The sequence below is a fragment of the Athene noctua genome, chromosome 2 (genome assembly GCF_965140245.1).
Source record: "Athene noctua chromosome 2, bAthNoc1.hap1.1, whole genome shotgun sequence".
NCBI classification, from domain to species: domain Eukaryota; kingdom Metazoa; phylum Chordata; class Aves; order Strigiformes; family Strigidae; genus Athene; species Athene noctua.
Window position 1 is genome coordinate 133,395,331 of NC_134038.1, and position 26,475 is coordinate 133,421,805.

The following is a 26,475-nucleotide window of genomic DNA, read 5'->3' on the forward strand; positions in this document are numbered from 1 at the left end:
TGGACGCACCGTGCAGGATTTCCCCCTTGCCGGGACAGGCTCTGCAAACCCTCGCTGTAACCGGGGCTGCCCAGCCACTGCGGGTCTGGGTGATGGTAACGTATGCAAGTGGTGATGGATCTTAATCACTATTCTCTTTCTCAGGTAGTAATGATTGATGCATTACCCTGTATTTTCCTATTTGTTTGAGTGCACTATTCTGTCTTTTCTTACTGTATGTTTTCTGTACTATTCTGTTACATTAATTATTTCTAGTAAAATACGCCTGCTCTTTTCACTCTGGTGTCTGAGTTTAATTGATATTCCTAATCAGCAAAACAATAAAACAATAGCAAAAACGATTTATTTATTGTATTGTGACATACTAATTCTGTTGTGCTAGCAAAGTCAGTGAGAGACTGAGTCATCATCACTCACACAACTTTCCAAATGCTGGAAACTAGATCTTCTCAGAGGTTTGTGTAACTTATACATGTCATTACTTTTCCCAAATTATGTAAAAATTTATTCTTTTTTAAAGTCAAATAAATTTGAATGCTTACAGACCAGATATTCTATTGGTTGTTCAAGTGTCCTCCTGCAGAGATATGCAAGTCAAAAAGGCTCTCAATAATAGGTTTAATTCTGCATATAGCCCACTTGATTAAAGCCAGTCAAGCCACACGTTAGAAATAATAAAGCTAGAATCTCCTTGCTTGTATTTATCAGAAATTGTAGCACATACAGCACATACATATATCATATGTAAAGTAGGTGAGTCTAAGATCAATGCAGCTGCTCAATAAGTATTTTTCTATATTCCCATGCATGGCTGAAGGCAGCCACAGTTGCTGCCTGATGCCGCTCTTCTAAGGTAAAGACAAATTGTTCTGCACATGACTTGTAAAAACCTCATTCTGAAAGAAGCTATTCAAAAGCATTAAAGTATAATCACTAGGTCATTCACCCAATCGATCAAAAGATTTATTGTTCTTTGTTTAGATCTGCGGATTGTTGTCAGTTTTGTTTTTTCATCAATATTCAGCTGTAATCTTTTTTCAAAAGGAAGGTGAGAATATGTAAACAGGAGAAGTAAAGGTGCTTTTCCCCCAAGTACTGGAAGCATCCATTGCAGCGAGCGAGCCACAGTTCTTATACAGCATCAGAGTTGTGGAGGAATGGGCAAAAATTATGTTCTTACAGAATATAATAATCTCATTCATTTGTCAACTAATGCAGAATTTAAGGTTTGTGCACATGTATTGAACAAAGATAAGGTATACAGTATACACTGCAGAAGACCGTGAAGTGTTGGAAGATTGACAGTTATCAGCAGCTGTGCAATATCAGGAGCACTTCAGTTATAAAAGACTGTTTATGTTTTATTCATGCAAAATATCTGAGTGCACAGGCCCTACCATCAGAAAATACGTAGCAATGAAAGTATCTGTGACAATTTATATTCAAGTATTAAATGTGTCTAAAAATATTTACTATAGAATACCATTAAGATCAGAAATTCTGAAATAGAGAATACTTCACAGGGAGAAAAAAGGATGTTTCAAAACTGAACTTCTTTAAAAATCCAAACAGACCAAATTAATACAATGCATTTTTTTAATATATATTTTTAATTCTTTCCATTTAGTGCAGCCACTCTTCAAAGCAGTACTAGGACATAGGATAAAACATCAAGAGTGACTGGTATGTTCCTGTTCAAATAATAGGCTGGATCTTACTGTCCTATGCCTGGAGTAAAGTTGCCTCAGATTACATCCACCTAAATTGGAAATGCCCTGCAGAATTACCTCTTTCTCTATAATTAATTTTTTTTTTTTTACATTTTTGTCCCGAGTGTGACTTTAGCTACTGTTCAATGATGAGACCCGGCACAAGTCATCATTGCAACCACCATACAGTTCAGTATAGCGCATCCTGGGACTAGGATGACTCACAAAAAAAACAGGACTGTTGTAATTTTTTTGAATCAAGGGCAAAATCGCTAAAAATTAGGACTGTTCTCATTTTTATCAGGTTAACTTGTATCTCTTTTCTGAAGTTTCTTAAGAGGAAAAACATGGTATAGGGAATCAACTTTTTTTGTTTCAGTGTTCTCATGAAATAGTGATAGAGAGAAACTGAGCAAAGAAATTCTCTTTACAACATGGCAGCATAACTATTCCCTGGGCTACTTAAGGTGGAGAAGGAGCATAATCCACACAGACAACTGTAATAGTTCTGCAAAGCCTGCTTCTCCTTATATACAAAAACCCCAGTGTAATGATGAACCAAAAGTAATTACAGGATTTCTTAAGTATCTTCCCTTGCATCAGCAACAGGTAAGGGGACACAATCCCCCACGCTGCTACTTTAGATAAAATGGGGATTATAGTTTTCACATTCTTTTTGTTTGGTTTTGTTGTGGGTTTTGTTGTTGTTTGTTTGTTTGTTTTTCTGGACTTGGAGACAGCTTGGAGATAAAAATGGGTTCTGCACCTAGCTCAGCACTCAGACAGCATGCCATCCATTTTTAGCCTAGTAGGCTATATCAAAACATGGTTTATGCAATCACCCTGTCTCTCTGTGTGTGTCCCAAGTTCTGATAACTTTGAAGGTGTTAGCCAGTTTCAGCGGAGTTTTGAGAGATAACATTTATACAAATTCCATAAAAATAGATAACCAGAGGAGACACTAGGGATTGAGCATTTAAGAGTTAACACCTAACAACCTTCTATCCAGTCAGCAAATTTCTACAGATTTCCACTTCTGAATGTGGCACCCAGCATGTTGCTGCCAAAATGCTCCACAGGAGAAGATGCTAGGTATATGCAGTCGTAATAGAAAATATTATTATAATTCAGGTGGTCAGCCAACTGAGAGACAAATCCATAGGAAACCAAGCTTCATTACCTTCAACATTCACAGAACCACTAGCTTATATTTCTGAAGGATGAAATAAACATGGGCAGTCTGAAGTTTCTTCAGAAAACCAATGCTAGTGGGCTGTTATTCATCATGGGGGGAAATCAGAAGTAAATATAATTCCCCATTGGTACTTCTAAGGTCTATGTCTCTCGCAGGTGCTCACGGGACCTGGGAGGCTGCATCCTGGCACAATTGGCTGCTATAGGGATTGCTAACTCCAGCCCTTTCAAGGACCTGACTCACTTATCCCAGCTAACAAATTCAACTTGAAACCAGATTCATCATTTGGATTTCTTTACTGATGTACTAGCGGAAGTATAACTTGCACCCGTTTAGTGACCTGTGAGAACTAAGAGCTCATATTACTTGCAGCTGTCCCATAGCTCAGTCAAAAGGTGATGATCTCAGTTTCTCTCTATGCCATCCGAGTGTTTCCATTTCATATCCCTCCTACTAGAACCAGTATTGCATGCTACCCCTCTACCCTACATTTCTGAACTGATTCATTTCTATGTCTGCGTTTAAGCATGCAGTCCTCATCTAGACAACTATCCAGTTAATGAATCAGCAGTATTATATGTTGTGCAGTCTGTACTTTCTTAGTGCAAAATACCCTTTCTATAATCACAGGAATCCTGTCTTGATTAGCCCAAAATCAGTGGCCCATTTTGGTAACACTTTTAAGCACATCATCGCATATTTAAGCACTTCTAATGTGTATATCTTGTTATCACATATTTTTAATGTTTTTAAGCTTAAAGGGTGTGACACTTCACCTTTATCATTGTTTATTCTCAGTTTTCTTTGCATTACTTTAGCCTATAGCAAATAAATTATATTTAAGGTGAGGTTGAGGATTTATGGATGAGCTTGAGGCCACTAATGGGTGAACCAGATCCTTTCAGTGTTTCAGTTGCTCTTCCTAAAGAATCTGTAACATTTACTTTCGAAGCAAAAATAACACAAAGCAAACAGATATCCAGAGATATGTTCCCTTCTGCCATGTCAGCTTTAAAGAGGAAAATAAACCCAAACTATTCTGTTTGTGTCAAAGCTACAGAGGAAAGGCTATGGCAAGTAGTGAGAAGTCTTGAATAGGCAACATCTCCATTGATTACAGTAACAGAGAATTATCTCTAAAGTCCATGATGATTTCAACTGTTAATTCTATCAGAGCAAGGGAAACTCTCTCTCGGGTAATGTTGTAACATCCTTACCTGCATGGGGCCTTATAGATTAGTCTGGGGTCTGGAAGTAGTGGATAAAACTGCTGCAGTCTAAGATGCAAAATTCTGATTTGATCAAAATCTCCACATTAATTACAATTTGCTAGGAATATTTATCTTGAATAAATTTGTATTGAGACAGTTTGTCAGACTGAATAACTTTGAGTTGCCAGAACTCAGCGTGACCTCCAAAAACTGTTCCAAAAACCTTTTTACTAGACCTTTTCTGGCATGTCTCTTCTTGTGTCATGATTCAGGTCAATGTGCCTGGTTGCTGCTATTATTTAAAACAATGTAAAAGGCAAAGGCTTGGTGTTCTCACCTGTTTGGAGAGCTAAAAGCTATGACTATTTTTTGCACCATGCTTTGTGCTCCTTGGATCAATATGAAGTTGAGCCAGAACCAAACGCCAGTCAGCAGTGAAACTAATAGCCAGGCCTGAGCCTACCAAATTTACATAATTTGGCATTTGCTGGTGCTCTAAAGCAAGACACAGACTCCATATAGGTCCTGAGCATGCCAGGAGTCTGTTCAAGGTACCTTACATACACCATTTTATAGGTAGAAATCCACAAAGGACCACGGTCAATCTTGCTGTAGAGAGTGCTTTGTATGGCACCTCAGGAACCTTGAACAGTGATGGGCCAAAGACTCAGATGAAAATCTACCAGAGGGACAAGGGACATGCCAGATTTTGACAATACTGTCATGAGCTTGATCGTGCCTGACTAGAGGAGTCAAGACACCAGCGAGCAGCATGCAGGACTCTCCTTAACTTGAACTGGATAAGGAAGGCTAGAGACTATTGCTAGCCAGGACCTCTTAAACTCCCAGAAAACACCAGGAACGTCCAAGGATAAAGGGAAGAAATGGGCTGGCATTGGTCCAGGTAAAGATATATGCAGAGCTTTTTTTTTTTCTGAGCACATTTTGGGGTGGGGGAAGGTTATCTTCTGTGCTGATCATTTCCTGGACCTGTAGCCAGGTGCCAGACACGGGCAGGGCTGTACCGAGGGTGGCCTCACACCTCCACCAGCCCTGGGTGGCTGCTGGAGGCCTCTGGGGCAGCCTGACACCCTGTCCCAGCCTCGTGATCACCCCAAGCTGTCACAAAGACCTTGCTTGCTTGTCTTCTCCCTCGAGCTCTGCCCCTGTGCTTGCCCTTGAACTTTGTTATGTGGTGTGAATCACGGGTTTTCCTCCAGCCTGATTCATTCCTGCAGCTAGGACAAGGCTCCCAAACGGGACAGAGCTCCTCCCTAGTCCTCAGGCTCCTTCATCCTGAGCTGAGTCCCCTCTGCGCAGCTCTTGTCCCTTTGGTGACCCCACACCCCCACAGAGCGGTGGTCTCCCGTGTCGCCACAGACACTGGGTAGTGGTTTTCATGGAACCAGGGGCAGGCACATGAAGAGCAACAATCACAAGTTATTACAACGTACTTTATTTTCCTCTGGCAAACAGCTCGGAGAACATCTCACTGCCCATGACCTGAATAAACATCAGCTGTACAAGCAACCCTGTATACTGTGACACGAGTTATAACACTGAAGTGCCGTGGTAGTGCGTCTCGTTTCCCACATACACCTTTTTTGCTCACCTGCCGTAGCTTTCCTTGCTTGAGCATCTCGTCTCCTCCCCCAGAGCACTGCGTGCAGAGTTCCTTCTACCGGAGCTATCAAACAGGGAACAGAAAATAACGATGGTGGCTGTGAAGGTACCGCGAAGTAAACCCAGATGCGGAAAGAAAAACCCCCGCTTTTCTCCTGTGAGTAAGGCAACGCGGAGTTTATGTGAGGAGGGGAGCGCACGACTGCCGGCAGAGCAGCGCACGACTGCTGAGGGGGCTCAGGGAGGAAACCCGCTCTGCTCTCCGTCCCCTCGCTGCCGAGAGGGGCTGCGCCACCTCCCGATTTCCTCCTCCCTTCCTTCCACCCCTACCGTGAGGCCGGGGGTGCGGGAGCAACGCGCACCCCTCTGCCCGGCACCGCCTCCCGCTCGGGCCGGCCGCTTCTGTGCGCTTCGCAGGCAGCCGCCCGCCGGGGGCACAGGCGGGCCCGGCCGGGCAGCAGCCGCCGCGCCCAGCGGTGACGGGAACGGCGGGCACCCCCCGCGGGGAACCAGGCCCAGCCCCCCGCTGCCGGACCGGCACCGGCACCGGCACCGGCACCAACGGCACCGGGACGGACGCGGCGCCGCCCCCCGCCGCCCCGCGCCTGCGCACGCCCCGATCCGGGGCTTAACACCGGGGCAGCTGCGCCGCATCTGGAGTCACCGGTCCCGCTGTCCCCAGTACAGCCCGGCCAGGCCAGGCCCGGCTCGGGGAGCCCGCGCCGCAGGTGGGGAGGGCTGCTCTAGAGGCGGAGGGGAGCCGGGGGGCGGCGGCGGCCCTGGGGCCGGAGCCGGGCCGAGCGCGGCCTGTGGCTGCGAGGCGTCGGCGGAGCGGGGCGGGGGGCTGCGGCGGTGGTTCGTGGGCTCCGGTGAGGCCTGGGCAAGGCCGGCGGCGCGGCCTTGCTTACCTCCGGGCAGCCGGGGCGGCGGCTCCTGCCGCGACCGCCGGCCGGCCGGGTACGGGTGCGGGGCCCTCCCGGGGCAGCCTGGCAGCGGCCGAGCTCGCCGGGCCTCGGTCCGCGACCGCCGGCTGGAAACTTCGCCATGTTTGCGGGAGCAGCTGCCGCTCCGGCTTGGCGAGCGAGAAAATCCGTCAGTCTCGGGGAGGTTGTTGACTCCTGCGTTTTTGGCAGCGTCATCCTCACCGAGCGGGCGGTGGCTGGGAGGTGGGTCTCTGCAGGGGTCGTGAAAGGCAGCGGTGATGGTGCCTGCCCGTGCTGAGGGAGTCTGTGACGACCAAGTCATCACCTTGTCTTGCAGCTTCCTCTGTTTTGGAGGAGCGTGCGATGCTTGCGGTTAAGCCGCAAATGATAGAACAGAAGATGGTCGCACATAAAAATCTGTTGCCGTTTTGAAAAAGAAGTAGGTTTGTAACCTGAAGCTTATATGTTTGCATGTAAGGGGTAAGAACGCTACCTGGACTCTTTGGAGAAGTAGAACAATGTAGTTTAACTCTACAAAGTTTCACTGAGTTTATAAACAAACGTTTTTTTCCCCAAGTCTTGCATGTAACTCGGGATCTGGTGGTTCTGTATGTCTGGGACATGGTTTGGGTTTTGTCTGTGTGCGATCATGCTGCAATGTCATAGCAAGCTGAAGCACACAGTCTTAAACAGAAGACACTATTACAGCATTGTTTAGTTTATCAAACTCTTTCTAACAGACTGTGAAATTAAGGAAACTCCCGACAAGTCCAAGGAGGCTGGAGTGTATACATCAGTTAAGAGGGAGAGACTGAGTCAAAACACAGCTGTTAAGGAAGTAGGGTTTGTGACTTCGACAGTGTAGAGGCAGTTGCAAATGAAGATTGTATTTTCTCTGCTGTTCAGCATATAAATGCTGGATAAAAGAACAAGGTGTTCTTGAATTTTGTTCAGCTGTAATAAGGTTCAGTGCTTGGTTGGGAGGGGAAGGCATTTTGGAGTAACACATTTTACTTGAAGGTGGCTGTCTATCTTACTTGTGCACTAAGATGTGTCTATTCTTAAGTCTCTGGCAGCAGAATGACGCTATTACATACTAATTATTGAAGCTTAAGTACAGTTGGCATTGGAGGATACATCTGCATGAATTCAAATAAAGACTGTTCTCTTGTAATGAGTTTCCAGTCATCTTTGCTGTGCTTTGGTTCATCTCGCGGTGTGTTCTGGGAGTTGTGTGAACTCTTCCTTTTGGAAGAAGCTAAAACTTGAAGGTGCGTTCCAGTTGTGAGTGGGTGTTGTCAGTCTGGACAAATGTTAGTATGAAATAAACACACAAAGCCATGTATAGTGTGGATGGTGGCTCCTCAATTGTTTATTTCTACAGAGTTGCTGTTTTATACTTATTTGTTAATGTAGATGTAGCCTGAGCCAACCATCAGTAGAGCAGATAAGTTGAATACATTTGCAACACAACAGCACCAGCTGATTACTAAGCTTTCAGACCTATAACTGTGACAGCTATTGCCTAAGCTGTAAGACTCAAGTTTCGTAGCTTAAAGGCTGTAGGTCAGCTACAAGGAGAACAGTAAGCAAAAACCTCATGTGGAATAAGCATCGACTTTGTCAACAGCTTTCGCAGAAAAACTTTTTCAATAGCTCAGTAGTTGTAGTTACCAATTCAACAATTGCCATTATTGAATGGCTCCCAAACTTAGAATGTTTAAAAAGTGCTGTAGCAGTACGAGGATAAATAGTTTTCCTTCTTTAAAGGGTTTAATGTATTACATAAATAAAATAACGCTGCATATTTGCGGGAATGGTAATGAGTACTTGATGGCATTTGTTGAATTACTTTTCCCCTCCTGCATTGAGCTAGCCTTTGTGGCAATATAATGAATTAACTTTGTGCTCGTGTTACTGTATTTGAGATCTTTCTGTTCTGTATTGAGTGGTTGGTTTAAAATATTCTGACTTGGTTTGCTCTCTTGATCTTCCTCTTAGGGCTTCCTTTCTCAGTGAACCAGCATGATAATTGCTAGCAGCTGCTTTAAAAATGCCACTTACAATGGAAAAACTGAAGTTTTGCATACTGTCTTGAAATCATCCTGTTCCCCAAGACACTGGTGAATGGAGTGGCTGGTGTTTCTGCGTATTAAGTAACTAAAATGTGTTATGTGGATAAGCTGGACAACTGATTGCCATTGTTGTACAGATTATTTTTTTTTACTTTGAGTTTGTTTTCCACCTGTTGCGAATTAGGAAGGTTTCCACTTGTACCACTTCATTACAGTCTTCAGTTTCAAGTGTTGTGTGTTGATTTTTAGGTGGTTTCAGTGTAATGGCTGAAAAGCTACAGTAACGAAAAAATTTGCATAGGTACCAAAAATGCTTTTGTGATTAATACTATTTTTTTTAACAAGCCTTTATAAATGCTACGTTTTGCCAGCAGCTATGTTAAAGTAACTCCCACTTTTTCCTTGACCTTACTGTGAATCAATGCCCTTTTGGATTAAAGAGAATCATCTCTTTAAACACCTGGAGATCTATATTTCTAGCTTAGAAACTAGTAGCTGATCCCATGTTCTCAGAACAAGTCCAGCTTAAAAAGGTTATTACAATTGGGTCTATAGGGTGCGTAGAATCCTCTGGAAATTACAAACTTACTTTCTAGAGATCAGTCTTGGTTTTTTTACAAAGATTAATGTGTTGTGCAAAAGATTGTACAATAACAATCCTTTTAAAAGCACTGCTAGGCTGTTGCAAGCTTTTGCCAGCAATTGTACTGTTCTAACTTAAAAGCGTCTCATCGATCCCCCTTCAGCCTGTGCATATCTGAGGACCTGAACAATGCTCCCAGTTAGTTCAGGTTCTTAAAGCTTGGGATTGACTTCAGCTTGACAGGACCTTAGCGCTTTACTGGTTTTAAGGGATCTGAACAGAGGTCAACAGGAGTCTTGTTGGAGTGATGACCACAGACTAACAGTTACCTGATGTGGAAGAATAAATGCAAGCCATGTTTGAATTGTTCTCCCTGAAAACTTTCTTCTGACTTCTATTTTAGACATGGGAAAATCACTTTCTCACCTGCCTATGCATACATGCAAGGAAGATGGCTATGATGGAGGCACAGCATCTGATAATATGAGGAACAGGTTAGTTCACTCAGAATCACACAACGAAGATGGCAGATGCGGAGATGTATCACAGTTTCCCTACGTGGAATTTACAGGAAGAGACAGTGTCACCTGTCCAACTTGCCAGGGAACAGGAAGAATTCCACGAGGTAAGTTGTCTTTATATTTTTTTTAATCTATAAATTTACCTCACAATCATGTGCAGTTGTAATAATCCATAAAAATAGCTCTCCTAGTCAAGATGAAGTTTTTTCATCTTTTTGACTTTTTAGCCTTAACCGTTTTGTTACAATTACACAGGATGAAGAGAGAAGCTGAGTCAGCTTTGGCTGTTGCCTGTTGGGTCTTCCTTTGTCCATACAATGCCAGTGTTCCTTGCTTCTCAGCTTTAAATTCACATGTAACCTTAGTTCTTGCAAGTTGAATTTTGCAAACCTTTACTTTTGTGATATTTTATTGCATTTCTTACCTACTTTAAACTATTTGAATCTGTAACTCTGCAAAAATAGCTGCAAATAGAGTGAAAAGTAGACCTGTTTTATAACATCTTTTCCTTGATCATTTATAGTGAATTTTCTTGCCCTCCCTGCTGCCAGTGCCCTTCAGTTTCTTTTATCCTCCCTCTGACCCATCCATCCCTGCTAGGCAGAGGACTGCAGCTGGAACTGAAAATTTGTAGGATCTCTAGTTGTGTTGGGAAGGATTAGGCTGCACAGCATTAGTCTTCATGCCTAACTTGTTTGCTTGCTACCCTCATCCTTTGCTTTTCCTTTTAATAAAACATTCTGCTTTATTGCACTTCTCTCCTGTATGATAAGCCATCTGAACAGCTATTTACAAAAAGACCTTTGAAAGGAGAATGCAGGATACCTGAAACTGGGCAAAACGAGAGAGTGGCAAATGCAGTGTGCCAAGGCACAGTCTTCTGCTTCAGCTCTACAATCTTTCCTTTGACGTAGGGGGAGGAACTGATGAGAAGGTTTCATGTTTGGGACTGCTTTGCTTTTGCTATAGTTATCTTGTCTGAAATAGATTATTGGGTGTGAAAGCTCTTGGAACTGATTTTGACCAGCAGCTTGGGAAGATTGGCAGATGTCTGTGCCATGTTGTCCTTCTACATGTGCTTCAGTCAGATTAGATTTTGGTATAGCTCACAAATATTTGTCTTGCCTGCAGTAAGTGGCAGGGAGCACAGGATATTTAAATGGTTGCAAATATCATAAGAGATCTGTGTGTTAGATCTGTGTATTCTTTGAGTAGCTCTGATTTCAGCAGATTTGAAGTGTGGAAAAGCTATGCATCTAAAAATTAACTGAAAGACTATAGAGAAGGAGGTTTGTTCTGTTAGCTTGCTAACTTGAAATACTTCATAATATTAATAGCAAGTTTTACTCAAAATAGTGCTAGCTAGAATGCAGTAATAGCCAGATTCCTATGTTCAAAAGCTTATTTCTTTGACTATACAATTCTTGGATGTAATATTTAAACAAATGAGTTAAATTATTAAACATTTTGCAGTAACTGTTAAAAATACGTGTTGTCCATACATTCTAATGAAATAGTGTGATTAAAGCTAGAACGTCTAAATGAATTAGAACAAAAACAGCTGTGGCTTTTAATTATTCCTCAGTACTTAAGAAAAATCATGTGGGGTTTTTTGCGGGGAGGGCTGAAAATTAAGTGTTAACAGGATGGCTATATGACTAGTAGGGAAGACTAACACATGATATCATGGCTAAACTGTAATAAACACATTGTGTTTATAATTGGACAGCTTTAGGTTTTCAGTATGATAAAGTAGGACTGTGCTGTTTTGTTCAAAGGTTGAAGGTGTCTTATTGATGCTGAGATGATGATCCGTTTCAAATTGGTAGAGGTTTTCTGGAAGGTTGATGCTTTTCTCAGCGTAGTGATTCCGCATGGAATCACTTCAAAGTGGTTGACTGGTTAAGTGATAATGCTGGTCAAATTCTGTATTTGGCTCAAAAAATGAAAATCTGACTTGGTCTTGAGGCCTCTCTGTTTTCATATAGATGAATAATCGCAGTTCTGTCTTCTTGTATGGCAAATAGCAAAAGCTATCTAGGTGGATGTAGTCCATCTATTGTTGACAACTTATCTTTGCTTATGTTCTTCTACCGTTAAGATATCATCCCTTCTCAAAATACTGTCTAGTGAAGTAACTCGTTACTTGGAAGAAATAGGTTTTTTGACTTACAGGGTGCCGCAGCTCAGTCCCGCAAGCAACGGTTGCATACACCAGTGATTTCCAGAATGCAATCTATGTAACTTGTGTTGCCAAAGCCACCCAAATTGATACATAGTTCGTTTTTTTGTTTTTTTTTTTTTAACAAACCTGACTTCTGCTTTTCATAAGAGTACATACAGAATGCCTTCTGGATCGGTTCTTACTGCCTGAGCTTATGAATGTTTTGTCCTACGACTTTATATGGACAGGCACAGAGAGCTGGAAGCTGTTATAACTCTTTCTCTCGAGGAAATGCTGCCAGAGGCATGTTGTCTCCTGTGCATGAATGCAGCAGAGGCAGAATTTGTTACTGTTTTGGTCTTTGTGGGCTTGATGTCTTTTTCCTCTGCATGTTGTGTAAGCCATGCTCTATTTCAGAAAGTGAGATAAGCTACAGTAGTGTTGTATGTGGGTAGTTATCTGGAATTTAAATGTTTATCTTTAGTGTTTATTTTCTGGTGCCATGAAGTTATAAGGGGCACTCTTTGACTGAAGTAACTGCAACAGTACATATTCCTTGTTTGTTTAAATCTGAAAGGATATTTTTGTTTCCAGGACAGGAAAATCAGCTCGTAGCATTAATTCCATACAGTGATCAGAGACTGAGGCCAAGAAGAACGTAAGTTAATAGTTGCGATACATGAATCTACAGTTAATTCTTCTAGTTAAAATTTCAGCAATTTTAAGGAGCTAGTGTTAAGAAGAATCAAGCCAAAATCACTGGAATATTTTCTTGCATTCAGTATTGAAAGAAGCCTGCTCATGAGCAATATCAGCCTTAACCTGTAATTCTTGAAGAGTTATTTATTAACAGGTGTGCATGCTCCTATCACAGCTTGTTTTATGAAGCTGAGTAATACTGTATGATCTCTTCATGTACCTATTTATCTGAACATCTACAGAATGCAGGTATTTATCAGTCTCTGTAGCAGCCTAGTTCATCTAAGCAAATACATCTTTACTCGAACTTCAGCAGTGAAGTTGTAGTAGCAGCCCAAAGCAGCTATAAAATAAGTCACCTAAAAATTAATTTGTTAAGCTCTGAGCAGCTAGCAAAATCAACAAGTTCATCATTCTGATATATTATGTTGGGGTCTTTTTTTAGAGTCTACTTAAAGGTTTAATTGCAGTGCTCAGGGCTGCTTATTCTGACACTGTCTGGGGTTTGTTTGTTTGTTTTTTTTCCCTTAATGTTTGGATGTTTCTGTAATAAACAAAAATGAGTGCCAGGCAAAAAATACAGTAACTTTACATAATGCTATCCTGGATCATATATCTGATGTAATAGTAGTGTAAATTTGAAACTTACTGCCTTAGTGTTCTAATTTTTAGGAAATGCAGTAGAACTTTTTATTTGTGTATTTTTTTATTATTGTACACACACCTTCCCCTTTTATATTAGGCTAATTGTGAGTTTCTTGTTCCTTCATATGAGTCTGTCACTTGCCCTGGAAGTCCTTTATGACAATCCTCTAAGGCATGTAAAAGCTTTATTCTTCTTTCTGGGCGTGTGTGCAAGAGTCATGCAGAATGACAAAAGTTCTGCTGTAGTAAATTTTGAGAGGAATTGTTTGTTTCAAAGCACGTAAATATTTACCTCTTCCATTTTGCTCTTTAAGTTACAAATTTTGAGATAACCACATTTTGAAACTTAATTTCTGATGTATATACAAGAGTAACATCTCAGAGACATAGATGTGAAGTGCAACATAGCTTCCCCCCCCCCCTTTGGAAGCTAATGAAAGCTAGAAATAGACTGAACTAGTGATATTTACTAGTCATGCCCCTTATCAGTTAAAAGAAGATAACATGCCACTATTGTCTAACATGCTTTTGTCTCCGAAATGTGCTCTTTTTTTTCCTCCAGAAAGCTCTACGTGACTGCTTCTGTAATTGTATGTTTACTCCTTTCTGGGCTGGCTGTATTCTTCTTGTTTCCACGCTCAATTGACGTTGAGTACATTGGTGTGAAGTCAGTATATGTCACTTATGAACAGGGCAGACATATAATATATCTAAATATTACGGTAAGTCTAGCTATCTGTTTGTTTGTAATGGATAAATGCAACAGGAGATACTGCTGTGACAGTTTAATATACATAAAAATTGTAGTCTAACTGATAAGCTTAGTACCTTAAACACAAGCAGATACAATGACCAGTTTGAGAAATGTAGCTGGATGTGCTGTGGCTGGTTCCTGTAGCTATAGCTAATAGAGGTGTAGTTGCAAACTACCACTGGGCCTTCAGTTTTCAGGGGAATAGTGACTTTGGAGTTGTCTGCATAACTTTTGGAATATGAGTGAAATGTAGTGTATGTATGTAGAAATGTTATTAAATGCAGCTCTGGTATCATGCATTTGTCAAAAATGGTTTTGAGGAAAAATGATATCCACCTTAAAGGAATTCTTTCTACATACTTTTTAACTTCTTGCCAATGCAGTCAATACAGGACTGCCTAAAGACTTTTGGTAGAGTTTCTCATTTTAAATGAAATAAAGTAGCCATGGAAGAAAAGGTCCCTGTGATAGCTAAATTTCCTGAAGGAATAATGGAGGATAGGAAGAAAGGGGTGAAGTGATGGTGCCTTGCTTGCCCAGCCCCCCCCCCCACCTCCAAGTCCAAGAAGGCAGGAAAATATACTTGCATAATTTCAGGTCTTTCTGTGTAGGGCACAAATTTCAGAGCATATGCTCATCAAGATACACAGAATGGATAGATGTTAGTGTTTTGTGTGTGTTTGTGGTTTTTTTTTCAGAACACACTAAATATAACAAACAACAACTATTATTCTGTTGAAGTGGCAAATATCACAGCCCAAGTCCAGTTTTCAAAAACAGTTATTGGAAAAGCACGTCTGAACAACATCACCAACATTGGCCCTCTGGATATGAAACAGGTAAATAGGATAGGTTTTCAAAGTTGAATACATTTAATCTCCATATATAAATCTACTGATTTTTGTTTTCTTTGCTTTTTTTTTAGATTGACTATATGGTGCCCACAGTCATACAAGATGAAATGAGCTATATGTTGTAAGTGTACTCATCTCTAAATATCACATGAGTCTTACTAAATTATAATGGTGCTAAAAATTACTTTTTTTCAGATTCATCAGAAATGTATTTTCAGAGGAGATGTGGCATTTTTGTGTGAATTTAACAGTACTGAAAAACAGTGAAATCGGTTTCAGTAGTTTCATATAGTGGCTTGCTCTACCTGGCTCTCAGCACTTCAGGTGGTATCTCTATCCCACTGTTTTAGGCCTTGACAATAGCTAGGACATGCTGCTTTGGGGGCTGAAAGTGCAGATGTGTTCCCCTAATAAGTTCTCTAGTAACTTTCCCACAAATTTCTCTGGCAGAAGGAATTTGTATTCTATACAAACTAGAGGCTAATTTGCCTACAAGCTGTTGACTAACCTTAGAAAAACCTAGGTGACTGGATGTGTAGAGAGATGTGGACAGGCAAAAGCTGCTCTGCCTGTGGCCTGAACAAGGGTGGACTTTAGGCTCTTCCACTTGGCAGTGGCAGCCTTGGCAATGGCATGGAACAATGATGCGCTTGCAGGTCCAGCTCAGAGACAGGTTGCACAGTCTTGAAGTAGAGGCAGAGAAGCTGTCATGTGTCAGTGCCAGTAGTCTGTAATGTGGACTTGTCCTCCTTCAGGACAGCAAGTGTTTGTGAACATTACTAGAACAGACTAATAGGTGATTTGTACACGTGAAAATATTCACTTCTTCAGCAGAGTAATGCTAACCATGGGTTGTAACTGGTAACCACAGACCTGTAACTACAGAATTTTGTCTATTAGAGATTAAGTTCTTCTACAAGCTGATACAGCAAGGTCCTAGTGCTTGTGAGTAGCACTCACTAATGGTGTTATGTTCTGTTTTAAAATGTACTAAACAGAATTTGAGCCACACACAAAACTATGGTGGTTAATTGTCTCCAGATTTTCTGTTACACAGTTGGTGTAGTCGACCTCTCTGACCGGTTGACAGTTGTTGATGGGTTTCTGCTTTTTGACTTGAGTCTTGTGAGTCTTGAAAGCCTGGGTTCGCTGTATGGAGCAACACTGAAGACAGCAAGTGAGCTTCCTTAGTTTGAACACCCAGCCAGGGTAACTTCAACTATTTGCAGTGGGGTTTTATATTTGTTACTGTGTTTGGGTTTTTTTCTCCACACATTAAATATTTACCTTTTCAGTGAAGGCGTTGGGAGAATCTTTGTAATACAGACAGTGTTGTGGGTTATAGCATTGGGGGTTGGACAGTGGATCACACTTCAGTGTTTCCCCAGTTAGTCAGTTTAGGTCTTACGTTAGTCATAACTAGCTAGTTGTTTGGATCCTGGAGAGTATGTGTCCTGTGAAGTTGGCTTAGGTTGAATATGTGGAGACCTGATGTGTCTGTATACAATTGATCAGGATTCAGCAGCCCCGTATGAAATCGACATCATACAGGGCATTTCCACACACTTATTTTAGAGAGCTGGCTCAATGTGGAGTTCACCTTCAATTTAGTTTCCTAGCTACAGTGTAGTGTGTTTGGGTTTTGGTGATTTTTTTTTTTTTTTTTTGGCAAGTTGGTTTGTGTAGTTTTTCTAAAACAGATTTATTTCCAGATGGACTTTAAAAAAAAAAACAAAACAGTATGTTGGTATTGTACCTCTACTTGTCAGCCAGTATGTGCTGTTGGTGATGTTGGTTGTGTGGTATGTTATAGGTAGTCTGTATTTTGGATTAGAAAACTACAGTAACTGAGAATAACTGGCATTATGGCCAAACCAGCTGTTTTAAGTCTAGCAGGAGAAAAATCAAAATATTTGTCATTACTACAGATACCAATATAAAACAAGTTTACAAATAAAACAGTTTGGTTTTAATTTCTATACAGTTTGAATCACTTGTGTTCACTGTTCAATACTTCATCATATGTTTGGTGCTGGGGAAGAGTGACAATGGCATGCAAGTACTGTGGATGGCTGCCATGTGATCTTGTAGTACTGATCATAGGCATTTCACTTCAGAACTGATAAACTTGTGACCAAGAGCAATTGATTGGAAGAGGGTCGAGGAAAAAATACACGCTTACATGGTGCTCTAACTGTTATGTAGGTACATGTCAGATGTAAATCTGAAAAAGGTACCTCACAGAGAACGGTGACTTGGACTTCAAAGTCTCTGCAGATTGGTTAAAGGTTACTTTGCATAGCATAATACATAAGTGGATGAGTGGAAAAAAAAAAGGGACTTCGCTAAGTTCTTGATATTTTCCTATCAAGAATAGCAAGCTTTCAGGACTTCTTTTTATAGAAATTGCTGCTTTTATGTGGAAAGACGCTGGAGTGGTGTAAAGAAGTTGGCATAACATTGATCTTTTATTGTAAATTTTCCTTTCTATATATAAATTCCACATTAACTTATGTCTGTATATATCTTCATAGTAAAAGTCTCCATCAGTGACAAAGTGATACTGAGCTGCTTTAATGTAGTGGTTCCTGTGAAAGCAAGGCTATGTATATAAAAGTAGATGTAGTTGAATATCTAGTCAGTGGCAGTGGTTTTCAACAAGTTTTATAGTTGCTATTGCTAAGAACTCCATAGTCTCTATATATACAGAGAGCAAAATTTCCAGCTGAAACCACAATTCTTGCTTTTTAGATAATTACATGTAAAAGCTTGATGCAAATCTAACAATTGGTTTTCTTTTTTGCAGTGACTTCTGTACTTTAGCATCTATTAAAGTGCATAACATTGTAGTGATGATGCAGTAAGTATGGAAACTTCCTGTTTGTTGGAAACAACGTTAAAATCCATGTAATTCTTATTGAAATATTACTCAGAAATACTTAATCTTGCAGTATGTGCATCATAGAAAGGAAGTTGATTTGATCTAATGTAATAGCTTTATAGTTCCTGAAACTGAACTGTGTCTGATGACGGGTTCTGATGGTGTACAGGTGCTTGAACAGGTGGAACTGTTATTATTGTATCTGCTCTGCAGTTGGGCTGCAGCCATGGAGCTACTGTGGTCTCAGATACTTTGAAATGAGTTTATATTCAGCTGCTGTTCAAAACTTCCCAAGATCTTAATGATCTTGAAGCAGTTACAGTGCTTAGTACTCTGCACTAGTCCACTTTTCATGACCGACTGCATAAATAACAGCATGGTGGGTTGGGGATTTTTTTGGGGGGTGGGGGTGGGGAGATGTACACAACCGTGGCTGTATCTTCTCTAATCATTTGCTTTCTCCTCGCAATGGAAGGTATTGATGAGTAAACCTCAGCTTTACCACTACCTTTAGAAATAAGTCTGTGTTCAAGGAACCAAATGTCTTTCATGGAGAAAACCTATAGTGGTAAACTAGTATTGGTTTTAACTTTAAAACTTATTTTGTTCCAAAACTTTTTTCCTTAAAAACCCTAATAACATAAAACCATTGATCTTTAGAATAGAAAACTCAAGTCTCCTGCAAAAATAATATTTCTTCTCTTTTGTCTTTTATTTAAGAGTCACAGTGACAACCTCTTATTTTGGCCACTCTGAGCAAATATCCCAGGAGAGATACCAGTATGTGGACTGTGGAGGAAACACAACCTACCAGCTGGGCCAGTCAGAATATTTAAATGTACTTCAGCCTCCGCAATAAAAACACCTGTTGGTTAGTGTGGAATGACTGCTGTTGATGCTTGCAGAGATCCTTTGAATAGGACTGGTACTACATGAAGGGGAGAGTATGTGCATGTAAAGCATAGGAACATGGTGACCTGTTCACTTTAGATGCAAGGAGGGAAGAGGTGCAAAATGTATATAGGTGCACTTGTTAAATGTTGTGTTTTCCCCTTCTGTTAGCTTTTTTTATTGCTGTAAGCACTTCTGTCAAGTTGTGTGGTGGGAGGGAGAGGGGGAATATCAGATTCTTGAACTGGGACCTTTCCTTACAGTGTGGTACATCAACTTAGAGTAACTGTGTGTATGTCTGTGTTTAGGTGAAATGTGTCACTAATAAGCACTTTAGAGAAATTAATACTTACAAATTTTTTTTATACTTCAGTTCTTGTTATTTGGCTATTGAAACTGGCAGTATTACTACTTAAGTAACAAGATTACTTTGAGGTATCTGGGTGTGAAACTTCTGTTAGCAAGCCAGTAGTAATAGTTCTTTATTTTGGGATTCTACTTTTAATTTGCTAGACATGATTAGGGGTGACATACAGCTTGTTGAAGCCAGGAAAACTCTCTTGGATGACACTATACTTGAACGTGCAATGTCTAGGTTCTGGCATCTTTTCATTCATACTCCCTCCTGCTACCTCTGGGACATTAGAAGAAGAATGTGTGTTGTTAAATTTAAAGTTGGGTTTAAAAACAAAACAAAAACCAACACCCCAGGATCATTACTGACAAAGGAAAATATCCAGACTATAGGAAATAAATGGGTAGGAACTTTAGCAGTGTCTCTTTACCTTCTTTTTGAGTACAGCTATTAAAGTCAGGATTGTGCAGTTGGAACTAGGTGGGAAGCTGTTTGAGCATGGGTCTGGGCAGCTTGATGTAAATTTTCATCATTTTTATTGTTTTAATATGCTGTGTATCTAAGCTACTTCTAAGTGTTGTTGGTGTGTGTATATTTAGTGCACAGACTCGGTAAGCGATATGGTAGTTACCTGAATCTCCAGAGCACTCAGTTCACATCAAAGCTATGTAAGGGAGAATAAAATAACTCTTGCTGAAAGAGTAAATGCTGATGTGGTCATGAGACTGACTTACAATGAAGATGTTAAACAGTTTTAGTAGGATAGTCTGCATAGTGAGAATTTCCAGAGTTATCAAATATGTGATGGTAAATTTTGGGGTCCAAATTTGCTTGACTTGTGAAGGCTGACTGTTCTGAGGGTTAGGTACAAAACTGCTTCATTAACTAGATCAGGATTTTTTTTATTTCTGAATTAAGATGTAGCTGTAAGAAGCTACTATTGAGACTTACGTTGTAATGAATATTTTTTTTTAAATTGATGTTATGGTTTTTATGCTGCCTGTCTCCTGGAAATAAGCTATATAAAATGAATTAGCAATAAACACTATGGAAAAAGGCTGCTGAATAACTTTTTGCAACTAACAATCTCTTATGCTTCAGTACTTCAGTGAAAGTACATGTCTATATTACTCTTTTTTGGCCTTTCTTAGGTGGACCTGATTGCATGGGTGGGGGAAAGAATATCAGTGATGTAAGACTGCTTTAAAAGAAATTTAAGTAACCAAACGAAAAAGCCCTCCCCTGTTTGAATTGCTGTGAGCACTTATTCTGAATGCCTGTGAAAAATTTCAGAACCTGAACTGTTGGTTTCATATAATTAAGACGAAGATGTCAGCTTTTGGCTTTGGAGAACTTCTGGAACTGAAATAGTCTATTCTGATGACTTACTGTAGTTACATTCTGAAAATTATTTGTGAATCTGGGCGCGTAAAACTAAACATTCTTTATTATAGCTTATAGTCATAAGGGAAAGCTAGTTCACAGTTGATTCTAATCTGCCTAGAGCATAGATGGTGCTCAGTCCTGTGGCTGATAAAATGCATGCGGAAGCTTGTCTGATAGTCTGAGAAGATGCAGGTGGTATAAGTAAAGACCACGATAGTGGAGAGCTGGCTAGAAGCAGAGAGGTAAATTCTTTGTGTTATCTCTTGTAGTAAGATTTGTTTATATTGGAGAACAGGGAGAAAATTCTGGTTTAAATCATGTCAGATCTGAAGTCAAGCAGCAAGTGATACAGGTTTTCTCTTCTAGGCCAAAGTGTTTACACCTAGAGTGTTGGTTTTGTTTGAGACTTGTTGTTTGTTTTAAAGTAGAAAAAGAAGAAAAAGGCTCTAGGCAAATATTTATATCAACTTAAATTTTTCTTCAAAGGATAAAGGTAATTAGAATAACTAGTGGCACAATGATAAAATTGATACTGCTTGAACAAGCATGGCAGGGGAGATTACACTGTTGTACAGTGAGGCTCAGACTGACCTTTGAAAGTTTGGCAGGCATGCTGAGCAAAATATATAAATCTGTGGGTTTTAAGTTCCATGAAATGCTTGGTATTGGCTAATTTAAAGAATTACAAGTGGAATTATTCATTCCTTGTATGTGGCAGAAGGGGGAAGATACAACTCCTAATGTCTGTCATCAGGGGTATCTAATGGCTGTGAATCTTAACACCATCAATTTGTAGTAGACTTACTGAAAGGCTGAGAGTTCTCATTTAAAAAGAAAGTAAAGGGTGGAATAAAAACCCTATTGGTGAATCCTCACCTTAAGTCAGTTACAGGAGAATCAAAGGCTTAAGATTCTGCAAGTGCTAGTATGTTCTTGCAAAACTGTCAGCATATTGCTAACCAAACAAAGCAAGTATTTGGATTTAACTACTAAGTTTAATATAACATCTTGTCAGATAAGCAGGTAAGCATCCGTTTGAATACTTAACTTAGACTTCATTTCTGTGGCTGAGCTTGGAAACATGCTAAGGGAGGAAGGGAAGTCAGTATTAACTTGTATAACTTTATAAAACTATGAGAGTAGATCCAAATGATAGACCTGTAATCATTTCACACTTAGTTATCTTGATTGTAAAATAAAAAAGGCAAGCCTTTCAGTTCACTGTAAATCAGTAAGTGCAAATTCTTTCCAGAAGGTCAGCTTAAAATGTATATTTTTTTCTAGTTTGTTTTCCTGGTTGTAAGATGATTTCTGAATGACTTTGGAGTGATTCATACATTAGTTGCAACTTCCCCATAATCTTCAAATACTGTCAGATACATATATACTGGCATTGTATTGTTGTTTTTCAAGGGATTTATTTCTAGTATAATTCTTTTCATTTGAATTACTCGTAGCAATTCTGTGCCAAAATTTGTTGCACTTCAAAATGGAAGCTCTGTTAGTTATCTTTTAAAACAGTGGCCCAGGTGTTGCACTGTAATGGCACAATTGGAAAACGTAATGTATTCTATATAGAATAACTGTAAAACTTCAGAATTATAATAAGGTAAACTAATAAGGAATGCATACAAATGTCAGCTATTTGGCCATTCTGATATGGAGAACAAAACTATTTTAAATGTGATGCTCTAAATAAAGCCACCGAACAAACTCAAAGATCTAAGCATCAAATAAGGGAAGCACTCTTACTAAAAGATGTACTACTACCTGACACTCTGAGATTCTGCAGGTTTTTCCCCACACCAGGAATTCATTTGTAATGTGTTTACTCATCTCGATATTTAGGGGATAGTTGCTTAATTCTTAATCTTTTGTGAAGGCAAACACAACTATTCTGTGTGATATAGCTTTGTAGTTCTTAATGAGCTTCTGATGTGTGCATGATCATACTAACACTGTGGTGTTCATGTTTTGCAGCCTTATGTTGGCAGACTTAAGTACATGCCTTAGTGGACTTTGCTCCAGATTGTCCTTGAAGTTCTGCAAGTGAATAAATTTTTTCAGAGTAGTACATCGCAAACATGACTGGGCTTTTTAGTGTGTGGTTCCAACCAGTTAAGCACTGAGTCTCTAAGTGCTTGGATTGAACTGTTAAGGTCTTTAACCATCTGACTTAAGTGTTGTGCCCTCGTGGGAGGGATAGTGCTTAGAGTAGTATGAGAGAGATTCCTAGATCCAGAAAATGTTAAAAGTGTTATTTCCTATTCAGCATTTAAGGCTTCCTTTTTTTGTGGTGGTGATGGGGTCGTTGGTTGTGGTTTTGCTTTTCTTCCCACTCTCCCAAATCTGTAATGGGACATCAATCTATTCCCGGACAGTATCTTCTGAAATGGGTGACTTGTTTCAGAATTGGACAGCTATGTGAAGCTTAACATCAGCTGGACTGGACTTCAAGAGTTATGAGAAGTAAGGCTAGCATCAATACCTCTAAGAACTAAATTTTTTTACTTGCTTGCTAACAAAATGCCACAACACTAGCAATGCTTTCAGGCTTACTATTGCTTCTGAAAGTAAAGAAGTGTATGTCAGTATTGGGACTACTGCGACCAGCAAAACACTTGTTAGTGTTGACCCTGATCACACCAAAAAAATCTAGGTTGTTTTTTTGGCCTTGGGGGGAGTGGGAAGGGGAGAGGAATAAAACCCAGGCCAAAACCTGTTGAAAACAATAATTTGGAGTCTGGCAAAAACATCCAGTGTTGTCTACTTGAGAGGTCACCCTCCTGTTTTACCTTTAACTGGGGAATTCTGGTCATTATCAGAGGGGTAGTTTGTACTGCTGCTCTACAGTTTGTCATGTAAACCTGTTTGTCAGCCTGTAGGCAGGCCTGTTGGACAGGAAGAGTTGTCTGCAAGGAATTGGTACAAATAAAGTTAGTGTTGGGTCCTGCAGTGTAGTGTAAGACTGTTTGGCAGTAACATACTGATCCTTGTACTGTCTGCTTTCACCAACCATCCTAAGGGTCTTACAGCCTGGATGTGTGTGTCTCTTGGGTGCTGAAACGGCTTTTGCTTTGTATGGGCAGGGATACTTAGAGCCAGACATGCAAGTATGTTATGGTACCTGAATATTTTGGGTCTGACTGTCAGTGACTTAGTTCTTTTCTTGTTTAAGGAAGCAAACTTGACCACTGTTAACATCCACTGTACAGAGTGTGCATATAATAGCTTGAGATATGTATAGAAATACTAATGAGTGATAACTATTTTTGTAACTTAAGAATTGTAGACTGTTGTTCTTGTAACTGTGTAACAAACAATCTATCAACTTAAGCATGACAAACACTATAAGTCAAAGGGTATTTGGGAATGACTTGTAGGACACAGAAGTAATGTTAATGTAAGTTAACTGGGGCATGGGATCTTGTTATTTAGAGGATCAAAATGTGGAGTTAACTTCATTATGAACATGTTTCTAGACAGAATTGTTTGACTCAAAGAATGAAATTAAATTTTCTATTTAAAAAAAAAACTTGGGTCATGTATCTTTTTTAACTGATTTAATATTTTTCTCTCCTCTTTCCCTGTCTTCTTACAAGTTTTCCCCCTATTTCCCTGTATCTTTCCCACAAGCTTTCATGCATTTTAAAGGATATGATTACATTTTATAACTGCTGCCATTCCATGATGTAAAGACTTTTTCGATCTGCTTTTTTTAATATTTTAAGTCTGTAATAAACTGGAGTATCTGACAACTAAGCACCATCTGTGAATGAGTTACGGTTATCTGACTGGACTACTAAAGTAACTGAGTTTAAAAAACAGGCTCTTTTGGTGAGTTGACCTTAACCAGCAGGTCAGCCTTCACCCAGTTGCTCACACTTTTTCCCCTAGTGGGATGGTGGAGAGAATCTGAAGGTCAAAAGCAAGAAAACTCATGGATCAAGATAAAGACAGTTTAAAAGGGGAGCAAAGCTGTGTACACAAGCAAAGCAGAATAAGGACTTTATTTCCTACATCAGGCAAGTGTTTAGAAGGGAGAGACAAACACCATAACCCCAAGTGTTCGTTCTTCTTTTCCTGAGCTCTTATTGCTGACCATGATCTCATGAAATATCCCTTTGGTCAGCTGGGGGCATCTGTCCTGGTTCTGTACCCTCCAAGTTCTTGGCTACCCTCAGCCTGGTTGCTGCAGGGTTGGGGGGGGGGTGGGGCAGGGGGGGAAGAGGAAGAAGAGGAAGAGGCAATGAAAAAGGGAACCTCTGTGCTGTATGAGCATTGCTCAGCATTAACCAAGATACTGGTATGTTATCAGGACTGTTTTAGCTGCAAACCCAAAACATAGCACTATGTGGGCTGCTGTGAATAATATTAACTCTGTCCTAGCCAGACCCAATACAGTTACTTACAAAGTTATTTTAAAGAGCTATTACTGCCTAAAAGCTTTAATCTTTAGGAGCTGGACTACAAAGAACATGGCTTTATTTTAAGCATTCAGAACACTTTTGATGTTACTGGTAGTCTGTCACAGATGTCTTGGAACATCTTAGTGGGGTTTTTCAAGCTTCTGGAGAAACCTCTTGTATAATCATGATGTATATACATGGTTTTCTGGTATGACTTCTAATGGATAACTAATGAGGGTTTAGGGTGTTGGGGGGTTTTAGGCTTTGTTTCAGCTTGTGGATCTCTTTAGAAATTCTTATTTTTTAAAAAGAGTTTGGAGGGGAAAATCAGTCATGCTTGCTGTTTTCTTTCTCATATGGTCATGTTTCCTTCCCAGAGTTGTAACTGTTGTCCAAACTTTCCTGGGTGGACAGGCCCTTTACTGAACACTGTAGACTGGAGAACTGTAACCTTTAGCCAGTGTTTTACTATATGTAAATAAGAGCTTGAAGACATGAAGAATTGCTTCTCTCTTGTTTTACCTGTCCCCAGACAGGTAGGTGAAGAAAAGGATTGAAAGGGAATACACTGACAGATGGGAATATGTAAACAAATGTGAGTTAGGTCCTTAAGCCCCTCCAAAAAATTGCTATTCTAGAACAACCAAAGTAGGTGTTTTTGAGCTAACTACTGAAAGATCTGGCATCTTAAAATGGCCCAGTTTCAAAGACCCAACAATGACAGAAACTTCTGAAAGGCTTTGGAGGTTTCCCTGTATGGCTGTAGGTTGCTTTCCTTTTACTTCTCAGAATTTCATACAGCTTTCTATATAACTGTGTAAGTGAGCACATACTTGCAATATGTTACTGTGCTAATACATTCATTTCAGGATTTTGGGTACACTTATGATGAATGACACTGCCTTCCAGGGTGAAGATGATGTCTATCTGGCAACTTAAAGAATGCCGAATCACACATTTAATTTTGCTCAAAATATCTTTGTCAGATGAGGTAAAGACACCTCTGCATTTTTGTTTTAATTTTTTTCCATTTATTTTTCTTCTCCAGGAATCCCTGCCTCTTAAGCCTGAAGAGCCAAGGTGCTGCACTCATGTTTCCTGTGTATGGGTAGCAGGTGCCACACAGTTTAATGAGCTGTCATGGGTGCTATGGAGCTGACACCACTCCATAATGGAGCTGCTTTTTTCATGAGCCAGTGAATCAACTAATACAGTAAAACTAGAACTTGATTAAGGAGCTGAGACATCACTGTAATGTAACATTTCACTGACTACAGTTATGGGTATCTGAAAGATAACGATGTATATCATTCTTGAGAGGGTTTTAGGAAGTAACACTTCTAGCAGCCATAGCAATATAGTTGAGGTTGAGAAATGAACATAATTTGCCTATGTCTGACTTTTCCTCTGACAATCATACTGCAAGGCTGCTGTTCTGATACTGGTCAGAGGAATGAAAGAAGAGTTGCCTCAATAGATGGTAATGTAGGCTAAGTAAAACCGTATGTTCAGGTAATGCCTAAGCTATAGTGACACTTTAGGGTTGAATGTACTGCACTGGTCTTCTTACTAAGAAGGACCACTAAACATTGGCTCT

The 26,475-nt window shown here is 40.1% G+C and overlaps 1 protein-coding gene across 1 annotated transcript; it reads left to right on the plus strand.

Moving 5' to 3' along the window:
• Positions 1–6,080: 6,080 nt before the first annotated feature.
• On the plus strand, positions 6,081–24,004 carry TMEM106B (transmembrane protein 106B). The gene is made up of 8 exons (XM_074900348.1): positions 6,081–6,466; positions 9,723–9,944; positions 12,599–12,662; positions 13,911–14,070; positions 14,801–14,941; positions 15,028–15,077; positions 17,763–17,816; positions 18,558–24,004. The coding sequence occupies exons 2-8, from the start codon at positions 9,725–9,727 to the stop codon at positions 18,694–18,696; spliced, it is 828 nt and encodes a 275-aa protein (XP_074756449.1). The 5' UTR covers positions 6,081–6,466; positions 9,723–9,724; the 3' UTR covers positions 18,697–24,004.
• The last annotated feature ends 2,471 nt before the right edge of the window (positions 24,005–26,475 follow it).

Excerpts from the sequence above, each read along its gene's own strand:
- TMEM106B (XM_074900348.1), top strand. The coding sequence starts at position 9,725 with ATGGGAAAATCACTTTCTCACCTGCCTATGCATACATGCAAGGAAGAT. Across the intron at positions 14,071-14,800 it reads TAATATATCTAAATATTACG|AACACACTAAATATAACAAA; the intron begins GTAAGTCTAGCT and ends TTTTTTTTTCAG. Across the intron at positions 17,817-18,557 it reads AACATTGTAGTGATGATGCA|AGTCACAGTGACAACCTCTT; the intron begins GTAAGTATGGAA and ends CTTTTATTTAAG.